The sequence below is a fragment of the Sprattus sprattus genome (assembly GCF_963457725.1).
Source record: "Sprattus sprattus genome assembly, chromosome: 12".
In the NCBI taxonomy this organism is placed as follows: Eukaryota; Metazoa; Chordata; class Actinopteri; order Clupeiformes; family Clupeidae; genus Sprattus; species Sprattus sprattus.
In genome coordinates, this window is record NC_137910.1 from 10,882,510 (window position 1) to 10,907,611 (window position 25,102).

Consider the following 25,102-nt stretch of genomic DNA (forward strand, 5'->3'; position numbering starts at 1 on the left):
TCATGACAGATGCAATGGAAATCGTCACACTACAAAGCACCGATCAATCCCTTGTCTTTTTGGCCTCGTCCTAGAATTCAGAGACGTTTAACAAATTGATGAAACTTGTCTTCTCCTCTGTCAGGGGTCACGTGTCAACAAGACGAAACGATAGTACAGTAAATATGTTTGTCCACTAGGCGACAGCACTGTTCTGTTATAAGGGATTTTGGAAAGTAATACACGCGCCACGTATATTTTTATTTTATTGCGCTTGAGCAACAGGTTCTACATTGTTTTTTTATGTCTTTTTTTCAGATATTTACAACCATATTTTAAGTCAATAAAGTGAAAACGACAAATTAAATTAAACTTCAAATACACTAGGCTATTGCACTGCATTTGTGTAGGGTTTCAAAACGTATATAACCTGCAGCTTGAGAAAGAAGAACGAAACAGCCCATGCATTTTTGTAAATTAACACTAATAACCTTATTTGCCGAAACATCACTACAAAAGTAATGGTAGGTATGGGAATGTTATACTGTTATGCTAGCTGTAGTAAGGTTGTTCAAAAGAAAAGTTTATGATACGCCTTAAGTTTAAGATTAGGACTGCACAACAACGATGACTTCATGCAAGATATTCCACCTTTCTTACGCAACATAATTAGTCAGACACGAGTCGGTAAAGATACAAATGAGGATGTCCAAACGATCCTGGTCTCTGATAACTTTCGCTTACTTATCCCTGCCTTCCTCTCCGTTATAGGCTACAACCTGCATGGGGAAACTTGAGAACTCAAACCGGACAGCGGTCTCAACATAAAAGACGGAATATGGCCGCACATAGGAGTCGCACAAGTTTTTTATCTCTCGTTAACAGAGGGACTGTATCTTTCAGAAAAGACTGTTACCAAAGACATGTCCTGGTTCCGTCCGGAAAAACTACTGTGCACTTTAGTAGAACAATATCAAGTACAGGCGCTAAGAACAAGGAGTTACTGCCTCATTTAAGCTCAGATCTCGCTGGTCGCTCATACACCGAATTGTACGAGCTGTCAGTGAAAAATTCTGAGAAATTTTGGGGATCAATCGCAACAGAAAGGTTGACATGGACCAGACCATTCGATCAAGTGAAGAATTGTGATATTTCGAAAGGAAGTATCAACTGGTTTCTTGGAGGGCAACTAAACGTCTCTGGTAATACAGTTGATTCATACCAGTTGTTACTAACCCGATTATGTAATCACGATTCGAGCCAAAACTCCACACCCTAACCGTTATTTAATGCACCCCACACCACAATGTACGTTTAAGTGTACAGATTGTACTACAATTGTAGACGTCACAGGACAGATTTACTTTGTGTAAGCAGATAGTGCAACATGCAGGGACATTTTCATCAACGTATTAAAATTGTATCGATTCACTGTTTAAAGAGACAAAGGCACTGTCTGTTGTCACGGCTGCTGTGTTCACCATGTGCCTCTTTGGTCGGCAGTGAACTGTTTGGATGTGCATGTTGCAAGTCATCCCGATAAGATCGCCCTGGTGTGGGAGAGAGATGAGCCTGGCACAGAGATTAAAGTGACCTACAGGTAAACGAGTGCAGTCAGAAGACCAACTGGAATTCACTGCTTGCAACAAATGAAACATAAATACATGTCATATTGATCTAATGCACCGTGAATGATTATTATGCATCCAGGCTTTTTGCTTTGCAAGTCAAATAGTATTTGCATGGTCTGCTGAGGCAGAGTGTTGATTGTTTACATGTTCATCAAGGTTGGAAACATTCCCATCTGACAAAGAATACATTGAACAGAATAATTTGTCTCTTAAGCATAGTAATTTGCTTTGGGTATATATTGGGGTCTTATCTTTGTTTAGGGGCAGAATGGTAACTTTTCGATGTCAGTGTGTGTGCGTGTGTGTGTGTGTGTGTGTGTGTGACTGTGTGTGATGTGTCCATAGTGCCGGGAGACAAAAAGGGGTTAACTTTTATAGTACTTAAGAGCTTCCTGTTTCAGAGTACAAACAGGATACTTGGGGCTCTGCCACAGATAGTTGAATCCACACTGCATCTTGCACTGGGAATGGTATTATAAGTGTGTAAGCACATCAAAAGCATGGTGAAGAAAAAAAAGTGTTGGTTCTCATGAGGGCAAATTCTAAATGTATTTATGTACATCTAAACTAGACTTATATCTGAGGTCTGTAGCAGTTTCACATGCAAGTCTTGCAGAGGAGTGTTACATTTTATTTAAAAATTGAAACTTCAATGAACTACACTCCTGATTTCTCCTCAGGGAGCTGTTGGAGACTACATGCCGGTTGGCAAACACTCTGAAAAGCCATGGGATTCAGAAGGGTGATCGAGTGGCCATCTACATGCCCGTTTCGCCCGTGGCAGTGGCCGCCATGCTGGCCTGTGCGCGCATCGGTGCAGTGCACACCGTGGTGTTCGCTGGGTTCAGCTCAGAGGCTTTGGCAGGGAGGATCCAAGACGGTGAGTTGTGTGTGTGTGTGTGTGTGTATGTGTGTGTGTGTGTGTGTGTATGTGTGTGTGTGTGTTTGTGTGTGTAAGTGTGTGGGTGTTTGAAATGTGTGTGTACGTGTGTGCGTGTGTGTGTGTACACCTGCCTTGAGTCATTATCCCCCTTCAGTCTCAGTACAGCAGATTTGACAGCATGTGAATGAGCAGATGAGTGAACCACATCATGAACAGTGAATTGAAAGTTGGTGACTCACAGAAAACAGGAAATAATAAATTAACAGGCACAGCAATCGACAGGGACATTCTGCTGAATGTGTCAACTGTTGCGAAATGATGGGATTACTGAATTTTGTCATAGTTTCTGCACAATGAGGTTAAAGGTTGTCATAGTAACTACACAATGAGGTTCAGGGTTATCAAGGTTTTCAAACTCCTTTTTAGCAAACAACTAAGACTTCCTTTTACCTCAAAATGTACTACAAAAATAGATGTAGAATGTAAAAACCACATCTACAAGTCACTGTTTGTGAGAGGCATACAAAACATTACACACGTACAAAAAACTTTAATTATAAAGACAGATAATGTTTAAAACGGTTTTAAATGCCTTTGAATGAGATGAACTCCATGTCTCTCTCTGCATCTCTACAGTTACCAGTCCAGTTCCCTCTCCCTCTCACCTTGAGAGGGGTGATAAGTGTTGCATGTGTAAACACTGCGCACACTTCAGAGAATTTCAAGCCAAGCGGTGATAAAAGCGGCTCTGGTTTGTTTTGGACATAGCACTTGTTCCTGAAAATGAAAACCTGACGTCAGCTCACCTATTCATAGGGACATTGAGACTGCACTCCAAAGACGCATAAGCCAGTAGAGGGAATGCAATAGAGTGGGGCTCGAGGCTGCAGAGAAACCTGGCTGTACAGTTTGTACGGGTGCAGTGCAGTCTTGCGTAACACTTTCCATGTAGGGGAATGGGCTCGGGTTCAAAGTAAATCATAGAAAGCCATATAACTTTCAAAATCAGAAGAAATCATAACCGGCTGAACTGGGAGCCACTGCTATGACTGGACATGACATGTACAATTTAAAAGTACACCATGACAGGGGCACTTCCAGGGTTCTTTAAATGAGGGGGGGTATATTAGGGGGGGTCAGACAAAACACAACAACTGATGGGGGGTATATTATGTTGAAAATTGGCTTACAAATCATTGGTCACAACTTTCAGGGTCTTGTGCAGTGACCTGAGACTAACAACTACTGTGGACTACCTACACACATGAGACCTACTAAATGCAAAACCTCACATTAACAGGCATTACTTATTAATTCAACTTGTTTATTTTAAGCACAAACATTGCAGTGAGTGTGTGTGCATGTGTGTTCTCTGTGGTCTATGTTCCGAGCTTGAAATCTGTGTCTGTTTATGTGGGTTAACTGTAACACCGTCATGTAGGCTATGCTCTGTGTTTTTTGTGCTGGCTACTTAATAGTCGAATAAACTCGTCCATATCCAGATTGGCAGTTAATTGGGGCAGTGAATCAGGGCAGCAATTAGCAGCACCCTGATCTAGTGGCATTTGGCATTGTCAGATTGACAGTACTCTAGCCCAGTGCCATTGGGGGAGGGGTGGTAGTGGACCAGGGGGGCCAATCATATTTCTTGGGGGAGGGGGGGGGCGCTCCATGATTACAAACGCAAAATGTATTTGTGGTTAAACATGACTAAGTGCCCCCGCCCTTGATGCAGGGTCAACCCCATTGCAACCATATCACATTTCCTCCTAAAGAATATGTGCTATCATAGAATTGATCAATTTAGTCACATTTGTCATATTTGGTTACACAATATTGCTCACTACTTACTTGGTTATTGTGTGGAGTTAGTTGCTGGACAGTTTGAGAGTAAAGGGAAATTAATTTAGCTTCTCTGGGGGTCCAACTGTCACTAACAGGCATACTCCCCTTCAGGCCACTGTCATGTGAGGGTCACTCTAAATTCAGCACACAGTCAGAGTATGCACGTGTAGAAGAATTTGGAGATCATTTTAAGCATGTCACGGAACATTCCCTGAATGCTGAGCGCTCACTCCCTCTCCACCTGGTTCCCTGTCCTCCTCAGCTCAGTGCAAGGCCGTGGTCACGTGCAACCAGGGGGTAAGGAGCGGCCGTGTCATCAACCTGAAGCCCACTGTGGATGCTGCTGTGAAGAGCTGCCCATCTGTCCAACATGTGTTTGTAGCTCAGAGGACCACCAACACAGTCCCTATGGGGAAACTGGACATTCCACTTGAAGAGGTACAGTACATCTCTAGGGAGTTACTCTAGTTCCTCTGTGAAAGGGACTGAACGTGCTCAAGGACTACTCAAAGAGACTACACTGAACCACAGACAAAAGTCAGCTGTGGAATTTGGCCCATTCTTTGTGAATCTGAACCCTAAGGGTCCTTTAGTAAAAACAGTTTAAAATGATAATGCTCCCGTTTTTTGACTGCCGCTTCACCTCCATGTTTGGTTCCGGTAGCTCAAACAGTGGGGTAAAGGTTTTAAGAAGGTCACTAGGGGGAAAATAAACATATTCATTAATTCATTCATTCATTCGTAGTACTGGGCTGGGTTTTCAATAACAGTGTCTCTTAGTTGTTTTTACGGAGACTAGAAAAGTATACCTTATTAAAGTTGTTCTCTTTAGGTGTTTCCCAAAGAGAAACCTTTATACATATACCTTAAGATGCTAAATCCATGCTTCTGGCATCATTCAGTTTTTTACATAAGTTTGAGTATGCATGAGAAAGAAAATCAACAAGAAGTACTATGCAAGTTAAAAAAAAGTAGCTAGGGATTTTTATTAGCAAGAGATTCAAAATGAACGGCGAATTCATTAATACCAATGTTGTATTGAATGAAGCTCATAATGCCATTTTCTTTTTCAGGCTATGGCCAAAGAGTCGGCCGAGTGTCCTCCGGAGCCAATGGGGAGCGAGGATACTCTCTTCATGCTGTACACCTCAGGCAGTACTGGGAAGCCCAAGGGCATCGTCCACACACAGGCCGGCTACCTCCTCTATGCGGCCCTCACTCACCAGGTAGGGACAGGTTCTCCCCTATGTGGCCCTCACTCACCAGGTAGGGACACGTTCTCCCCTATGTGGCCCTCACTCACCAGGTAGGGAGAGGTTCTCCTCTATGGGGCCCTCACTCACCAGGTAGGGACAGGTTCTCCTCTATTTGGCCCTCACTCACCAGGTAGGGACAGGTTCTCCCCTGTGTGGCCCTCACTCACCAGGTAGGGAGAGGTTCTCCTTGAGAGCCAGTTCTTTGTCTTCTAGAGTTATTTGTTTACTTGGGCAGACTTCAGCCAGATGGTCCCCACGTATAATTGAAATAAACATGCGGTGGTATGTCATCAGCATTTTCGTTCCAGTCGTAAACATGTTTGTATTTACATGAGCATGTATGACATGCAAAGTGTGTTGCTTTGCAAAACTGGCGTGTGTTTTTTTTTTCACAGTCCTGCAAAGATTGTATCACTGTGTTGTGTGATGCAATAACTAGAAGAAAGATATGAGACATATTTTGATCTGTTTGGAATTACCAGATCAGAACACACAGATTAAGCGATAAATTATTGTGTACAACTAGAGTATTTTCAGAGGATTGCTCCACCAGCCTTATGTTCCCCCTCAGTAGTGAGAAACCTTGCTCATCAGCCACGCAACATACGGGAACAGATTTTGGGCCTCTGCGAAACAGAATTAGCCTGTTTTTGTGACACACTGCAACATCTGCCTTCTCTCCGGGACAGGAGGGTGTCGGAGCATGGGGGGGGGGGGGTTGTCAGGAACAAAGCTGATGCGATGATGATGATGATGACCATAATGTTGTTTATAATGACTGTCAGACAACACGGCATAGATGATTCTGCACGAGATGTGCTGCTAATTTCTAAGTAGCTTACCGGCTCAGAGGCACACAAACAGACTTTAGCTTTCCATCCACATCCTGTCCCCTTGGCACTCCGCATGTTTGGAATCGAATAACAAACAAAGCTGCTTTATTCTGCACCACCCCTGGAAACACTCTGGGCATATGGCATGAGGCCAGGCAAACCTGTCGTATTTTGTTAGCACTTCCTAATAGAGCCACGTACGCAGCAAGATTCACCGTAGGGATGCATGAGCTGGTTTTCCGCTTATGAACCAACCCGGGGCTTTAATATCCTCGGCCCCAAACTGTGATATGAATTCATCTGGTTTATTTGGCAATGCTGGCTTGGTGTTCTATACAAATGCCACACTGAAAGTAATTTCATTCAGGGCTTATTAATTGCTCATTTGTATTAGCATGCTTCCGTTAGTTGTGTAATCGTGAAAGCAATATGAGCATCATGCTCACAATATGACCACTGCTCTAATCTCACCCAGGTCCTTTCTCTTTGCAGTATGTGTTTGACTATCGACCAGGCGATGTGTTTGGCTGTGTGGCGGATATCGGCTGGGTGACAGGCCACAGCTACGTGGTGTATGGACCTCTGTGCAACGGCGCTACCACTGTGCTGTTTGAGAGCACGCCTGTGTACCCAGACCCAGGTGAGATATCAGGGCAGGCTGAGTCAACACGGCTTTTGTGAACGTCTCAAAAGAGCCTCGTGTTTTATCGCCCAGAGAGGATCGTTCCTCTGCTCCATGTAAACATCCCATATATCATAAGCGAATAGCTCCTATCTAGTATTACCCTCTCCAGGACTCTGTGCGGTCACATTTACTGCATTAGTTCATGATTATTAAAGAGGTATGACAGACCTAAGGACTGGAGTACTCGTTCACACATAGAGTGAGAGTTGTCCATGTTTTCTGTTGGTTGTCAGTGCTGCTTTAAGTGGTATCAGGGCTGATGAATGAATGCTGTGAGGTCAGATAGTGGCCCTGATAGTCATATAGGGCCCCTTCATCTTAAGGCTCTTATCTGGGACTCAGTGTCTTTTTCAACCCTCAAGATTCATAAAAGACCTCATAAAAGATAAGACCTCCAATATGTTGCTCAATAACTGGGTCACTTTATGGGAGAATACTGAGATTTTTGGTAAAAGGCTACAGTGAATATATATGTTATCAGTATTGTTACGTTTGCTGGTATGGTCATACAGTTTATGTCTCATTCACTACAGTAAGTCGATTTTAGCCACAGCAGAACACCTAACTTTCGAAAATAACCTGAATGGGTTGATTTTTTTGATTATCATCTGCTGTGACTTCTTTTTTTGTAGAAAACCTTTTTAGTGCAAATGAGATGTATTAATGGCTTGCTAATAGTGATGCTATACATTAATAGCTTGTAAATGTGATCACCATTTATGATGGTATGATTAGTAACCATTTCCTCTTGTCATTAAACAGTACACTCAGAGGGTGTCCTTAACGCTATCTTATCCATCATTTCTAAAAGTAGTGGTATTTTATCATATCATTGATAGTCCTTCACTGTTATTAATAAACGATGTATGTAATAAGTGTTCATTGCCTTTTCTTCCTGTCATAGGGCGATATTGGGAGACTGTGCAGCGCCTGGGGATCAATCAGTTCTACGGCGCCCCCACAGCCATCCGCCTGCTGCTGAAGTACGACGAGAGCTGGGTGAAGAAGTACGACCGCTCCTCTCTGAAAACCCTCGGCTCAGGTTAGCGAAACAGGAAGTGTTACTTCAGCACACAATTGCACATTGCACCCTCTCTTTCTAAATGACACTGCAGCTACTGTTTATCACCCCTATGAAATTATACAGAGGGACATTTAGAGGGCATTTAGTGTGGCAAAGAGTGTCTGTTTCTGTGCCAGAAAAGTACGAATCAAAAGATAATTTCAAAACAAACGACTCTGTTTAGGTTAATGAGTTACTCAAGACGAGGTCTCTGATCTTAGGTTCACCTTGACATGGAAGGAGCTTTAATGAGGCTGTGCTCACTGGGTTTAACAGCGAGAGGGCAGATTCAGTACCAGGGCAACTGGGACACATCTTAATTAGAGCGTGTTTTGTGAACTCCAAGCTGGCCAAGGATTTTTTTGGCCAGCAGTAGAGCCAACAGTGTGCTCCTTGAATACCAAACAGTGGACAATCTACTCAACCAGTGAATTCAGATCCAATAACATTGATTAAAAGAACTGCATTTACAATGCAAATACAATAGAAATTAGAGAAATGGAATTGCTCAGGCTTGAAACTACAAGCCACTGGAACTACTTCCAGATTGTTTCATTCACCTTGTACTTAAAAACATCTCTACTCTCAGAACTAGATTAGTATACCATACAAACAGTAGAAAATAACATGTACTGTATAAGAGTACATTCACAAGGACCTCTTTTTGGTGTATGCCCAGTGATATGTGTTCTTTGTTACTGTTGTTTGTAGTTGGCGAGCCCATCAACCATGAGGCCTGGGACTGGTTCTACAACGTGGTGGGAGATGGCCGATGCCCCCTAGTGGACACGTGGTGGCAGACAGGTGAAGATTTATGCCAACTTACGATTTCTCAATTACTTCTATCGTTACTTGTATAATTATTTATCACTAGTACTTTTGAGTGAGTTAGTGTCGGCCTGATTGTGGAATTCTCTAGGATTCCTCGTAATGCATGAGTTTTCCCATCGTACCTCTGCACCTTTGTACCTCACTATTTTCTGGAGTGCCGCTCCATCACATCACTGGCTGACAAAAAGGCATTAAACGCAGGTGCTTGTCAGTTAAAAGAGCAGATGTTGTCTTCTCTTAAGCTCTCAGACAAATGATGAATTCATAATCATCACAAGCCGATGATGCTCGGAGGCAGAAGACAAACGAGGGGCGGCGAGTGTGGATGATCTTGGAGAATGCGTGCCATTTCTAGCCCTTACTTGTGGTGCTTTCTGTGTCGTGCCGAGCCACGCATTAAGTATGTCTGATACTGTGTTTGTCCGTGGCTTGGTTCTTATTTGCGATTAGCACGTGGAACATCTGCATCCTCTATTGAAGAGGAGTTAAAATAATCCCCCCCCACCAGCCCCCCCCTTCATGCTCACACACTCGTCTTGGCCCCTCCCCTAGCAGTGGGAGGTTCTTGAGTGTGCTCCGAGCAGAAGAGAATTGGGGAGGTCGTGGCCTAATTCCTCGAAAAGCACTTTCGGGCGATTTCTCCCTAAACATACTCAGCAGCTTTTCTTGGCCTAGCCTGTGTCACGTTTTTGGGAGCCAAAAGACCAGTTTTTGCCCAAGTTATTATACTTAACTGTTGTATGTATTGCCCAACTATATACTATTTATTCAGTCTCAAATTATTAAATTATAGATTGACTTATAGTCAAGGGAAATTAAGTCTCATACAATTAAGTTTAATTTTATTATACATTATAATTCAAACTGTTTTAGACCACCAGTTCTGCTCCTTATAATTAGGTAGCTTAACAAAGCTGCAACCATAAACTACTTGCTTTCTCTCACGATGCAGATTAGTTTAGCTGCTATCGTACTCTTTAGCCTCTTACTGTCCAATGCAGTGGCATCTCTATGGTATGTTGGTGCCAAAGAAAATGGTTGTCCAAAGTATAATGTAATATGGCAAAGTGTTGCTGCACATAGATAAAACCAGAGACATTATATCTTTTTTTCTTTGCCACAACTCTCTCTCTCTCCGCACTCCTCCTCTCTATGTCTTACTCTCCTCTCATCCATTCAGAGACGGGTGGTGTGTGCATCGCCCCCCGGCCGGCTGAGGAGGGAGCGGAGATCAGGCCTGCCATGGCGATGAGACCCTTCTTTGGCATAGAGCCTGCCCTTATGGGGGAGAAGGTGACATTCCTCAGAATTCTATTGCCCCTTTTCAGAATTACCTCCCCATAGATTTCTGTCGCCAATAAGTCTCACATGCCAGCTCAGCCTCTCCTGTGCTCACCAGTTATGATCACTTAAAATTAAATAATAAATAAATAAAACCTTACTATAGCTTGAAAAGTTAATGGTTGCTTGGACAAACTCTGTTAAAGCTTGAAATAACTCTTCGGAACTCCTCTAACATTACACAGTGTCTCTGATTTTGTGTGTTGCAAACCCAAAAGGCTCAAGGACGGGAGTTGCTTGTATTGTTTCCTCCCCCACCCCCACCTCCCCAACTGAATAGAAGGGTGAATAGTGTGCTTAGAGAAGGGCTGACCCAGAGGAGGGTGCGTGAGATGAGGCTCAATAGGGGTGGGGGGATGGGGGGGGGGGGGGGGTGGTGGCTATGGTGGGATGGGGGGGGTTGGCTAGAGTTAAGGAGACTTTATTAAACTGGGACAGATAATCAGGGAATAATAATCCACCTCCTGAAGTGACTTATGAGGAGAATGCCACCCATATGTTGGCCCGTGCCAACCGCTCTGTGGGGTGTGGGTGTGTGTCGAACGAGGGGCAGAAGTGAGGGTTTTGGGGGATTAGTTCACCCCGACAGACTGGGTCAGATGTCTCACCCTGGAGGGCTGTCTGGTGGCTTAGAGAACACTTATGTGATATTATTTATAGATGATATATATATGATACATGTATTATAAAGTTGAGTCAGGTGTATATATATATATATATGTTGTAGATGAATGATATATTTTCAGATGCATAACTTCACATTGAATAACACATGAGGTATCTTTTAAAGTATTGCAGACTAAAGCTGAAGGATCATCTTGTTGATGTCTGGCAGCAAGAGTCATCATTGCTCCACTAAGATATTTGTCGGTTGCAAATTGACCTGCTTTGGTGACCGCAAGATGGCTGATTGGTTAATTAAAACTAAAGGACAATTAGGGAAATTAGTGATTAGTGCTGCATATGTAATGAGTTGCATGTCTCGTCTGTGACCGCCCTGATTTAATCGTTTCAAGTCTAAAAGCACTGAGTGCACCCATGTGTTGCACCCTTATCCACTCAGTATTATATCCTACAGGTGGCTGAAAATTAGCATCATGAATTAAACAGAATCCATAGTAAAAAAAAATCCAAATGGCTGTGTCATATATCTATGATCACTTCCAGCCAGAACTGTTCCTGAAGAATGTCACTGGTACTTTGAACCAAGATTTCACAGCAGCCATAAAACCATAATAGTACTTGGCTGAGCTCTGGCCAGCTAACAATGGGAGAGCCATGCTCTAAACTGTCCTTCAGTTAGAGGAATAAGACCTCAGACTATTTTCTCACCTTTCTCACTACTGCAGGATTGTCCGTTTAAGTCTTGATCTGCTGTGGCCAGAATGCCTTGTTCAGTTGACTGACTTCTTGGGATTGACCTACGCTGACATCTGCGCCGGACCCCCTCCCTCCCCCAAGTCCTCTTTCACTTTGCAATTAAAACGGGCCTCTACGCTTTTCCCCGATTACCAGATTTAGACAGCTTTGAGGGTGTTGTGGTCACTGTACCCTTTTCACTCTTTGACCTCACGCAGGCTGTTGCACTCTTCCTCCTGCCAAGGCTTCGGGTGCCACCGTGTAGTGTCTAAAGTCGCCTTCCATTTTAATCTCAACTCTTTTATTGACGTGTTATTAAACACACCCATGTGGTGTGTAGACCTGTCACATTAATACTACACTGTTATAAATAATAACACTATATTAACTCTTAATCACCACCAGCTTTGTGGTTTTGCAATGTTTATTGCTGCAGAGCCATCCAATAATATCCTTTTGTAACAGGGACAGAAAATAGCAGGAAATGATGTCACTGGAGCTCTTTGTGTCAGTCAGCCTTGGCCTGGAATGGCCAGAACCATATTTGGAGACCATGAAAGATTTGTGGATGCATACTTCAAACCATATCCTGGTGAGTGGATGGGGTCCTATCTTTTTGGCAGACTTCTTGCTTTGTAAATAAAGAAAAAATGAAATATTTGGTCTGTGTGTGTGTCTGTGTGTGTGTCTGTGTGTGTGTGTGTCTGTGTCTGTGTGTGTATGTGTGTGTGTGTGATATCACTCTAGGTTATTACTTCACCGGTGACGGCGCCTACCGGTCTGCAGAGGGGTACTATCAGATCACAGGACGCATGGATGACGTTATCAACATCAGCGGCCACCGCTTGGGCACTGCAGAAATAGAAGATGCCCTGGTGAGCTTACACACATGGTGTGATATGTGTGTGCTGCACACACATGGTGTGATATGTGTGTGTGTGCAGAAATAGAGGTGGCCCTGGTGAGCTTACAGACATGGTGTGATATGTGTGTGATGCACACAGGGAATATGTGTTACAGTGAGGCTTCTATCAATGACGCTTGTGTTTTCGCGTTTTTTGTGCCATAAAAGGATGAACACCCAGAAGTCCCTGAATCTGCCGTCATCGGTATTGCACATGATCTCAAGGGAGAGGGTAAGGACTCAAGACACAATAACCTGCAGTGACATATATCTGATCTGATCACACATGTGCATCGTAGTGATTCCTAAAAATGTTTGATAAAATATGTACACAGGCTCACGCACATGAACTGTCACATGCCTTTTGTAGAACTCCACAGTGGACATGGGATGTTTTAATGTGATACTGCTTAGTCTGTTGACCTTGTGGCACAGCCTTTGTCATTATCTCCTGGAAATGGGGGTGTTGAGTTTCTGAGCCTAACAAACAGCAGCAAAGTGTTATCAGCTATCCTCAGACACTCAGTTATAGTCTATCAGTTGTAGTCATTACTTTGGTGAATGATTGAACCCTCCTACTCCAACAAGCCCTAATTGGGCTTTATTATTGATAAATAATTTACACAAGAAAGATATTAAGAGCTCAGAGACAATATTTTCGTATCCCTATGCATACAATTACATTTACACTGGTCCTTGGCCTTTTTCCTGCTGAGTCTTTGGCTATTTGGCACCACCTTGTGGCAAAAGGGATGCATAGCACTCATGCCCCTGCAAAACCTTTCGTTCCTTAATCAGAAATCCTAATTAACTTAGGTGGAACATTAAGCTGTCAAAAAACTATTCTTTCTTCCAAAATGAAAATGATGTCTCTAATCCCCCCCCCCCCCCCCCCCCCCCCCCCCCCCCCCTCTGTAAACAGTGCCTTTTGCTTTTGTGGTCCTGAAAGAGAGTGATGGCCTGGACCAGTCAGCTGTTACTAAACAACTGAGAAACCTTGTGGCCACTAAGATAGCCAAATATGCCATTCCTGATCACTTTTTGGTAAGAATGTTAATTACTAAACTAATGCTGTACTATGTGAATTAAGCAGTTCTACCAGTTGCAAATCAGACGTGCTTGATATTAAATGTATTACCTACCCGCCAACAGATAGTGAAAAGACTGCCAAAGACCCGTTCGGGTAAGATAATGAGACGCATCCTTCGGAAGATTGCCATGGAGGAAACGGAAACCCTGGGTGACGTGTCCACTCTGGATGACCCCACAGTTGTCGAGGAGATTATAGAAGCCCATGTACAGTATAGGAGCCAGCTATCCCAGAAGAAATGAAGGAGCGGGTAAAGAGAATGAAATGAATTGTGCACAATGTTTGCCGTATTAGACATTTTAGCTGAATAAAATCGATGCCACACATCAATTCCAACAGCAACTCTCATACTACCAGTCCTATTTGTGATGATAAGAGGGTAAAGGTAGCATGTGTTTTTGATCACTAATTAGCATACTTAGCCTTTATGTATTTGAATTTACCTCATTATTGCTTTGCTTGTAATCCCCATACATCTTTATGCAGTAATCCAGACATTTAAAAAGTGTAATAATTCTTTGAATGCCTTAATGTTTTTAATGAACACATTCCGAGTAATCATGACCTCAGTGGATCTAAAATGATATGATAGTAGGCCTACTGTATATACTTGAATAAGGATTTTGACTCTGGATCAACAATAATATTAAATATTTTGTACTCTTTGAATTTTCGCAGTTTTACATAATATGAATAATGATAAATCTAAAACTCTAATTCTACACTTGATGTTTTGGGCCAATGGGACACTTTTTAACAGAAAACAGTGTTTGTTTTTCACTTTCTGTTTTCGCGCACACTCCCCTTGTCACAGTTGTTCTATGTTTCTGATGCCTTATGATGTTCTGTATTGTTTAAAGTATTAAAATAAATCTCGCATCTATTTGAAGTGTAGATCTATTTTTGTCAATGGCACAATTGTCACATGCCTCCATCTCAACAGGGGGCAGTATACCCTGGAAATTGAAATCAAAACTTCCGGTTCCATATTTTTCGGAAATTCTCTGATACAAACAAACCACACACATGAACCACATGAACCATAGCATCTGAACAATAGTCAGACTAGGGGGTTAAGAAATGTCAGATCATGGCACTTTTCGAAGAGCGTTAGCCTCCGTTATACAAGTATTTGTTGAGTCAGCTGTTACTGAAATAAGTAAATATGTCGATGGAATCGTTACTCTGACATGCAAAGAGATGCCTTGCATAGAGGCCAAAAAAGATGCAGGTCATTTATCCGAAGTGGAGACTGACAACGACAAATACACAGTGAGTAACGTCTGCCTCGACATTCCTCAGTCTCTATTCCACGACATGAATAATACTAAGCGTAAAGGTATAGTATAAGCGCAGGTGTTTTATGACAGCGTTATACAAACTAACTTAAAACTTACTTCAACCTTGTTTGAGGATGATGGATGATGGGAAAACAACAAGTAACTTACTGTAATACAGAGGGAGATCCTACACAATGACCAAATCCCACGTCTGGTTATCTAGTGAAGTAATGTCCATGTGGATGAATCAGGATGTGGAGCAGTGAGACGGAAATGCTCGGAGACGTTCCTCGTATTAATACTTTTGTTCTGCATCTATCAACAGAAGTTCCTGACCGTAATTTTGGAGAGGCTATCCAGAGATGCCATGGATAAAATCATCACTCTAATGCAGGATGTGTCTGCCACGCTACAGTTAGAAATCAAGGACTATCAGATCAAATATGAAGCTCTGCATTCAAAGATTCTGTCACTGGAGAGCAAACCTGGAGATGCAACAGGTTGCCGTGAAGAACTAGATGGAAACAGACCTACTTTCAAATCCTGCCACTCTGTTGGCGTCCAAGCTGGAGATACTTTTAATGGACTTACATTAGGTAGGTTCATTTAACTTCTTGACGGTGTGGAAATATGACATTCCGGTTTTTACAGACATTCCCACATTTGTGGTTGATGCATTATTTTTCATTATTAGCTAACATGAACTGTCAACTGGAAAAAATAGCAAATGTCAAAATGCTGCCTATGTTTATGCCAACTGAAACTGTAATCGGCATCAACTCTAAACCAATACATGAGTGAACCTTAATGTTATATGCCTTTGTTTAAGGTACATGCCGGAGAGTATCTAGTGAGGAAGGCCAGGTGGATGTTTTAGACACAGTAAGTTTAAATCAGTGACTTGTTTCCATTTTCCCACCAAACTGCTCTTCTTCTCAACCCATAATTCTCCTTGATCTTATAAAACACGCTATTGGCTGCCCTCAAAGTGAATTATATGAACAAGAAGGAAAATAAAAATGGGTGACATTGTCATCTTCTTCCGTCAGTATTCAGGTAACTTGAAAACCACTGCGCTGTCAGATGAAAACAACACCAAGCGTCTGATCAATGGTATGTTGGTTCTTGTGTCAGCCTACTTTGCAGACTACAAGAACAAGAATTGGGCCCTGTAAAAAAGCCTGGGATAACCAATTCTGTGTTTTTGCCTCTCTCCAACTCCATAGAGTCTGGGACCAACACTGCAGAAGTTGTTCCTGATACACTGGGAAGCACTGCAAATGAGCTGGACCGCCCTCCGTCTCTGAACTGCAGGAGCCAGCGTTCACGAGGCCGCGGAAGGGTCCGGAAGTCAGACTCCGCTGAACCGATGCAGGGCTTCAGCTGCAGTCACTGCGGGAAGGCGTTCAGCAAGCAGAGCAATCTGAAAGCCCACCAGGTGGTCCATACGGGGGAGAAGCCCTTCAAGTGCAAGCAGTGTGGGAAGGGCTTCACCGCCAGGTGCAGCCTCAACGTCCATCAGCTCACTGTGCACAAGGGGGAGCGGCGATTCAAGTGCGCCTACTGTGGGAAGATCTTTGGCACGCAGTCTCACCTCAAAGAACACCAGGTGGTTTTTGAGGGGGAAAGCACTTCCAGCTGCACCGTGTGCGGGGTCAGTTTCCCGGCTAAATGCAGCCTGAAGCTCCACTGGAAGACCGATCACAAAGGAGCGAGGCGTTTCGGGTGCAGACTGTGTGGGATGGTCTTCCCCAAGGTGAAGGAGCTGCGGACCCACCAGGTCGTTCATACGGGGAAGAGGCCGCACAGCTGCATTACATGCGGCAAGAGCTTCACTGCACGCCGCAGCTTAAACGTCCACATGCTTACCGTTCACAAAGGAGAAAAGCCATTTCGATGCGACGTTTGTGGGAATTGTTTTAGCCAAAAGAGTGGGCTCAAATCCCATCAGAGGATACACACGGGCGAGAAGCCTTACACCTGCGAGAAGTGTGGCAGGAGTTTCAGCATGAAAAGCGCCTTCAACACACACCAAAGGGTTCACACGGCAGAGAAAGCCTTCAGCTGCGAGATCTGTGGCAAGTGTTTCAGCATCGGCCCCAACCTGGTCCGCCACCGGCTGATCCACACGGGCGTGAAGGCCTACAGCTGCGACGTGTGCCAGAGGGGCTTCACGCAGTCCAGCCACCTGCGGGTGCACCGCCGCATCCACACGGGCGAGAAGGGCTTCATCTGCGACACGTGCGGCAAGAGCTACAACCAGCTGCACTCGCTCAAGGTCCACCAGCGCATCCACAGCGGCGAGAAGCCCTACGCGTGCCCCACCTGTGCCAAGAGCTTCCGCTCGGCCAACTACCTCAAGCGGCACCAGCTGACCCACGCCACCGAGCGGCCGTACGCCTGCGAGGAGTGCGGCAAGCAGTTCCACGCCAGCGGCACGCTCAAGGCCCACTGGCAGGTGCACCGGGGCGCCAAACCGTTCATGTGCGAGGTCTGCGGGCAGAGCTACAGCTCGCTCAGCTACTTCACCGCACACCGACTGGTGCACAGCGAGGGCAAGCCGTTCAGCTGCGGCCTCTGTGCCAAGACCTTCACCAAGCAGAGCAGCCTGGACCTGCACCAGCGCGTGCACACCGGCGAGAAGCCGCACAGCTGCGACGTCTGCGGCAAGAGCTTCAGCGTGGCGCAGAACCTCAACCGGCACATGCGGGTCCACACCGGGGAGAAGCCGTTCTCTTGTGCCCAGTGCGGGAAGAGCTTCAGCCAGGCCAACAACCTAAAGGTCCACCTGCAGGTCCACACGGGCGAGAGACGGTTCGGCTGTGACCAGTGCGGAAAGGGCTTCTCCTCTCAAAGGAGCCTGTCGCACCACAAGTGTGTTGGTGACGTAAAGGAGGATTTTGTTTACCTGCAGTAGGATTTTGGAATGATTACGTTGAAATCGCCGTTTTCCTGTTTTCGGTGGTGCGGCTGATGTTTGCGTATTACACACTCTTGACTGGCGATAATGGGGTATTATTTTATTTTAAGCTAGACATAAGATTGTTAACAACAGCAATTATTTTATCACAAATTATTTTTGTTTGTATTTAAGGACAATAAGACAACCAAGTACATGTTAAGACTCCATATTGGATGAATAATGAAAAAATATATAATGTTAGACTACTCTTTAAAAATAAGAGTATAATTATGGTTCAGGTTCTTCAACTGCAAAGAAATCTATGCAAACGTATTTTCCGAAAAGACTGTTAAACACAGGCTGCTGAGATCTTGGACTACAACTAGGCAGTCTGGAGGCAGTTCGCAGAAAGGATGGGCTGGTGAAGCAGAAGCCTTCCGGAAAAAAAGAAAACTCAGCGCAGCGTTGAACTCTAGATCTGGCCATCTGTGACCATCAGCCATCAACAGTTATTTAATAATATGAATATTTAAAGTCATTTAAAAATGTACTTTGAATGATAAGCTTGCACATTTAGTCCTCTAGCCTTTGCTAAGTGTTGCACTGTATCCTGCCCTTGCTGCTATTCCCTGTGGGAGGAATAAAGCCACAGTGTTATTGACATTGGCTAATTATTTTTGTCTCGTGTTTTTAAGATACAGAAAGGACTGTGATGACTGAGATTGAAGTACTTGTTCCATCATAGTTTGGGGCTGCAGTATAGGTGCTGTGCTGTAAGTGCATTTTCATGTCATGCTGTGTTACTAGTTCTAACAGTGGGAAAACCCTGGTAACCACTAGAGGGCAGCATTGAGTCACAGCCCCTGACAGTTTCTTGCCCTCATACGATTTTTGTGGCTTGCATTTAAATTATGTCAACTAAATTGCTTGTTGAGGAAAATTTGAATCACCCTGGAGGGTTCTGCCAAGTGTGCAGTTTGGGACTTGTTCACTCTCCTGCCCTTCTGTTGACGGTCAGGTTGGCGTTTCTGGTTGGATGATTGTGAGCTGTGTCAGCTGAAAGTTTTAATCTGGTTGGGCTCTTACAACTGAGCTGTGTAATTGAGAATCATGGGCCACCTCCCCTTATTCACACTAATGATAAATGCCTTCAGCTCATCTTATTGCAGTAGCACTTTGGCTTCAATTTAGCGACACATTCATTACAATGACCTTTAGTGCACGGTGGCATTATCTCTTATATATTTTGCACTTGAACTGCTGAACTTCATCTTAGCAAGTGTCACACACGCTGATGATGCGGAGTATCAGGTTGCAGTTTTCATGAGTGGAGTAGTGGCGGTCGGATTAAACGAGGGCCCGTGAAGAGCAAGCACAGTGAAACAAGTCTTCAAGAGCCTGAACCCATGGACCCCCCCCCCCCAGGAACCAGAACACATGGACCCCCCCCAGCCATGAGTGGCCTACATCATTAGGCATTCTCTCTGCGTGAGCTTTCCTCTGATGTCACTCAGCATATGGCCACTCTTGTGGTGGCATTAATTAATGACATGGCCATTCATTGTCAGCGAGATATAATGATGCTCTGCTGGACTGTATAAATCACTCGATGCTATGCTAGTGATTATGTTGGAAAACAAAAACAGAAGGCTACCAACTGTTCGACGATACAGCTTCCTTCCATACTTTTGACATAGCTTATTCACAATGTATGATGTGTCTGCATTCATGCCACTTCATATCTGATCTCAATCATGAAAATGATTTTAGCCTGCTTAATAAGCTGTATTCTTTCCCAATAGGAGGTTCACTAATGAACATTTCTGGCACATGTGATTCAATTATTTCTTTTTTTAAATGGACGGAAAGCAGTAGTTGGCGAATAATGAATGGAGCCTATACCTCATGCCGACCACACACGGATGTCCATGTGTCTAATACACCTTTCAAACCGAGACCAAACCAGGGTTATATTCACGTTGATTTTGTCTTTGAAAGGGTCAACCTGCGTACTTAGTCTGACTTACAAGGGTCAATTTCAATGTCAATGGCATGACCCGGGTCGCTGACAAACCCCTGCCCATCCTACCCACAAGCCCCTGCCCATCCTACCCACAAGCCCCTGCCCATCCTACCTACAAGCCCCTGCCCATCCTACCTACAAGCCCCTGCCCATCTTACCCACAAGCCCCTGCCCATCCTACCCACAAGCCCCTGCCCATCCTACCCACAAGCCCCTGCCCATCCTACTCACAAGCCCCTGCCCATCCTACCCACAAGCCCCTGCCCATCCTACCCACAAGCCCCTGCCCATCCTACCCACAAGCCCCTGCCCATCCTACCCACCTCCAGTCTATGAGTTACTTATGATGCATCCCTCCCAGGTGTTGACTAACTGAATTGTCATAACCGGGGATGAACCTGGGTTTACTGACTTGGTTTGAGTTGACAAAAGAAGGGTTGACATTGGTGAAATAACATTCTTCTGAAATACCCATCACGGGAGTTTGCCGGCACGGACTAAAGGATTCTGGTTAATGCAGCTGCTCATCTCTGCTCATCTCTGGTTATCTCTGGTAGCAGTAACAGTTTGGATTAGTCCTATACACAGGAAATTCCCAGAATGCAATAGTGGTGATTGTTAGGCTTTAAAAAAAACTTTGTCTGTAAACTTTTAGGAAACTTCAGATGCAGTGCTGAAAAGAAAACGAAGTGATTCATTCATTATTACTGAGCACTTTGAAACCCAGCCCTTCTGCCGTCTTCATCAGATGCGCTGTCTCTCAACGGAAATGGTTTTTAACTGAGATTTCAATTCTTTGTGGGAGGAAATGATCTGTCTGTTTACAGAAAGCATTAACTTGAAAAATGATGGTGTGTGCCGCATCCAGCCATACTGTACGAAGGAGCCCGTCTTCCGACTGTAATTAGAGAGAATAAGATTCTTCGCTCTGTAACATGGTCTGTGACGTGGGAGCGCGGGAAAACTTTCATCTGTTCCCAAACAAAAAATGAAAATGTAATCAAAATGATAGCGTGGAGGGGGTAGATGAGTTGAAGGTGGGTAGGCACACAGCTAAGGACTATTTAATTATATAGAGATATTATTGTCCTACAGTTTTCAAAGGCAGAATGTGAAAAATGGGCAGAAGACTTTTCATGGGTTAAAGATGTGAAGATGACATGTTTGGTGTGGTCTCAAACAAGCAGGACGGTGGGACTTCGTTTTAAGTTGATATGGAGTGAAATCCTGCTTGTTGTAAACTGTTTCACTTGGCAGGCCCTTAAGGGCTTCACAAGGGGATCCCAAACAGGAGTGATTCTAGACAAGTGGATAGATATTTTTCTATAAAATGAAGCACAGTAAAAACACTGTCCATTGCCTGCTTTGGATTTGTTCCCACTGGAGCTGTCATTTATAAATAGTTTAAATTAGCATATCTGATGTTGGAAAATCAAAGATATGGTAATACTGTGTATTAGCTGTCTAGATGGACCCCAGGTTAGGGGCCCATTGAGGAAACCAAAGTCGAAAAAAAAACACCACTTAAATAGAAATATAACTTTGGATATTGGTATGGTACTCCTATTTGTAGAGTACAACAATTCAGAATCCTACAGGGGGGAGAGGATTTCAATGCCAACTGGTGTGTTACACAGAAAATAGAAACCCTGTTCTCCCAGCATCTGATAAAAATGGAAGTAGCCTAGCCCAAGTCTGAGCTGTAAATTGATAGCAGAGACCATTCAATTAAGAGGACATTACCACAGCTCACTGAGAAATGGTGCGCTAAGCGCTTCAGTGGTGTCTGGGTTCATTTTTAATTTTTTTTGCTTTAAATCCCGTTGCTTGTTTCACTAAGCAAGAATTGACACTTCAACGTTCAATTCGAATGAGTTGTCACATCAGTTTATTAATTTAATGTCGTGCCTTGTGCAGACAGGCATATATAATTTGGTGTGGTGCCATGTTAAAAGGTTTTAATAGTTTTTATATCCCACTGATGCATGGCACTCCTGAACTCCACTCCACTAGATGGCAGTGTGATCATAGCTGATGCTGGTATGGAATACAGCCAAAGTTTCTTTTATGAAAAGGTGGGAACGTAAAAGTAAGCTTTCTGTAATTAAAGTTGACATAACAATGGGCGCACATAGCATGTCTGTATGCCTTAACTAGAGTAAAATAATCGGTTTGGTGGACATGGCACTGAGCACAATACTGGACAGTCATAAATACGTGTCGGACAATCATACTTTAGGAGGTTATTCACCTTTTGAATGTCAAATTTCATAGAAATGCTCTGAATAAAAGTATGTATAGAATTCAAATTAAACAAATCTCAGATGATCCATTTAAAGAGACACTGACGCTCCATCTTGAAATATCTGGCCAATGGGTACTCGTACCATGTACCTGCTATATGGGCCTATAACAGCAAATCCCTATGCATTATCTATCCAGCCAACCAAATTCTGCTTTCCTGTCTGAGTCATGCGTATTAGTGTCAATGTCGTCCCACTTCAAGCTGCCGTTACTTGCCACTCAAGGACTCAGTAAACCTGGTGTTGCCAGCTGACTGCTAGTCTGTGGGAGATCAAAGGGTGGGATACATCCTACCTTGACTCTGCCGATTTCTGCATTAAGCAGCCTCACAGCTTACACTTCCAAGTCTTGTAGTTTAGTCAGGCTTTTATTCTCGCTTGGTATAACACACCGTAATTGCTAGTGGCAATAGCTCCAGTGATTTTTGTTTCTTCCCCACTCTGTTAAAATAATCACAATTCAATCACAGCCATTTCCCTCATGCCTGTTAATGATGGGAGCACATAACAGTTTTGGCTTTGATCGTATCAGAGTTGCTTCAGAATGAACAAATTCATGTGTTTTACTTTCTCTGGCCTATTTGTTTTGTTCTTCAGAAGCATACATCGGTGTTGTCAGTTGAAAGAGACTCAATGTTAGTTTGCTGTGGGATGGACATCTGGAAAAGGAAATAGTTTGGAAATATGAAGCTTCATGGTAATCTGACCTACTTTTTACTTGATGAAGAAGAACACCATTTGTCTTCAGCTGTAATTGTGCGATTGGTGGTGACTACATATTATGCTCTCTCTCTCTCTCCTTCCCTTTTCTTTCTCTTTCCCCCAGTTTATTCTTTTCAATGGACAGCCTAAGGAGATAAAGATATCATTATTTCAGGGAGTATTAGGAGAAAATATGAATTAAATGTCATTCTCTTTTTAGCATCTATATATTATTGTTCAACATCAGCACTTGTAATGCCCATTTTAATGAATGACAAATGTAGATGTCTGTTTAAGCGTATTTTCCATACAAGCAGACTGTTTTTGTTGATCACGCAGGCATACTGTGTGACAGCTCATTAGCAGTGAAGCTACCTAAACCAGCAGGTGCACGGAGAGGGAGCGGGGGAAACAGACTGAACAGTATGGAGAAGAATGAGGCACGCAGACGTCTCTTCTCCTCTCCTGTCCTCTAGGTAAATTGACTTTTCTTATTAGTCTCCCTGAAAAAGTGTGCCTGAGACATTTGCACTAAGACAGCTCGTGCTCGCTGCTGATGTGCTGTCTTACATCATCTAAAAGCCAACGTGAGACTGATCCACGTGTGTCTGCAGCTTACGGTGTCCTATCATGACCTCTGCACAACTCAGGCTCTGAACATCACAGCAAGCCTGTTAGGTCAGCTCACTGTGAGGTGCTGACCTTACAGACGCCTACAATGTCACACTCTTTTAGGCTGTGTGTGGATAGGTGGTGGAGTGCCACTCAGCCAGTATTCCCATCCCTAGATGTCATGACGATTGTAATGGTTTATTTGGGTAAAAGGGGCTGAGACATCACGCTGGTTTTCAAAGGTTCATTAACTTCAACTGAAGCACTGCAGCTGCTCTCGCCTACCATAAAAGAGCTAAAACCATTGATTTAAACAACAAAAATATGCAATTTAAAAGTTATTTTTTTACCACTCTTAAAGTTTTATCTGTCATTTATTATTCATGGACTTAAGTCACTTTTAAAATATTCAACATTTGAGCTAGAACTCCTTTGGAAAAGCCAAAGCAGGCAGCCTTTGTATGAAGAGCTGTTTACGCTTGCTATTGCTTCTGTGCCGATCCCACTACAACGCAACAGCCAGAGAAATGGATGAAAAACACATTGGTTAATTGTTTGTCACTCATTGTTATTCACTGGAAAAGGAAGGAAAAAACATCCCATCTGGCAACTCATGAACTAGTTAAAGAGAATTTTAAATGTGTCTATTTCTCTCTCTCTCTCTCTCTCTTACACTCATACATTTCATAAAATCACACCTCACTGTAACAAGGACACAGCAGGCAGATGAGAGTGAAGGGACATGTGTGACGCATTTCATCCACTTTCAGAGTAGGCAATATCACCTCTACACTGACACATGAAATATTCACATCATATTAAAGATATATGAGTGTTTTTATTGCAGCCTTATCTGCCAGATTAAATGACGATTACCTACGGTTACCTCTCTGCCTCCACGGTTACCTGCGGTTACCTCTCTGCCTCCATGGTTACCTACGGTTACCTCTCTGCCTCCCCGGCGGCCCCACCTCAGTGACCTCGTGTGAGTTGTGGCTCCATGACAGCAGCTGTGCACTTATCCTCACTGTTTGCTTAGCGCGAAGCAAATAAAAGCCCTTACAATGGGACTGCCACTATACTAATCATGATAGCAAACACGTGCTTTTGTCAGAGACCTCAGCTGTAATACAGGTCAAGTGTCATCTTTTCAGGCGGAAGATTCACTTTTCACCTTCCCTTAAAAAAAAGCTTGTGGGTGACTATTTATGTACGCGGCAGATGAAGGCAGATGGGGGCAGACGAGGGGCAGATGAGGGGCAGAGGGGGGGCAGATGAGGGGCAGAGGGGGGGCAGATGAGGGGCAGAGGGGGTTGAGATGATGAAAGGCATGAATAGTAGCCTTTGCACACACGCTTTTGGAGACCTTTGACTCAATGCAGTCATTACAACCAAAGTTACACCTCACTGACACTCTACAGCAGAGACTAATCCCTTTTATATTTGAGAACTTTTCATTTGGAAGGGGAAAAAGCATAGAGCATACACTGGCTTAGGGGTTCCACATACGGTAACTGAAGCGTAGCTTAATACCTTGTAGTTATACCCTGTTCGTACCTGCATCCCTCTTACTGTGTCTG

At 43.7% G+C, this 25,102-nt stretch overlaps 1 protein-coding gene across 1 annotated transcript; it reads left to right on the forward strand.

Moving 5' to 3' along the window:
• Window positions 1–1,092: 1,092 nt before the first annotated feature.
• Window positions 1,093–14,498, forward strand: acss1 (acyl-CoA synthetase short chain family member 1; the record flags this gene model as incomplete). Its single annotated transcript, XM_080848601.1, has 14 exons — window positions 1,093–1,114; window positions 1,483–1,579; window positions 2,291–2,490; window positions 4,601–4,776; window positions 5,412–5,564; window positions 6,920–7,067; window positions 8,017–8,154; window positions 8,887–8,979; window positions 10,187–10,299; window positions 12,172–12,298; window positions 12,454–12,581; window positions 12,779–12,842; window positions 13,533–13,654; window positions 13,763–14,498. The coding sequence occupies 14 exons, from the start codon at window positions 1,093–1,095 to the stop codon at window positions 13,940–13,942; spliced, it is 1,761 nt and encodes a 586-aa protein (XP_080704727.1). The 3' UTR covers window positions 13,943–14,498.
• Between the last annotated feature and the right edge of the window lie 10,604 nt (window positions 14,499–25,102).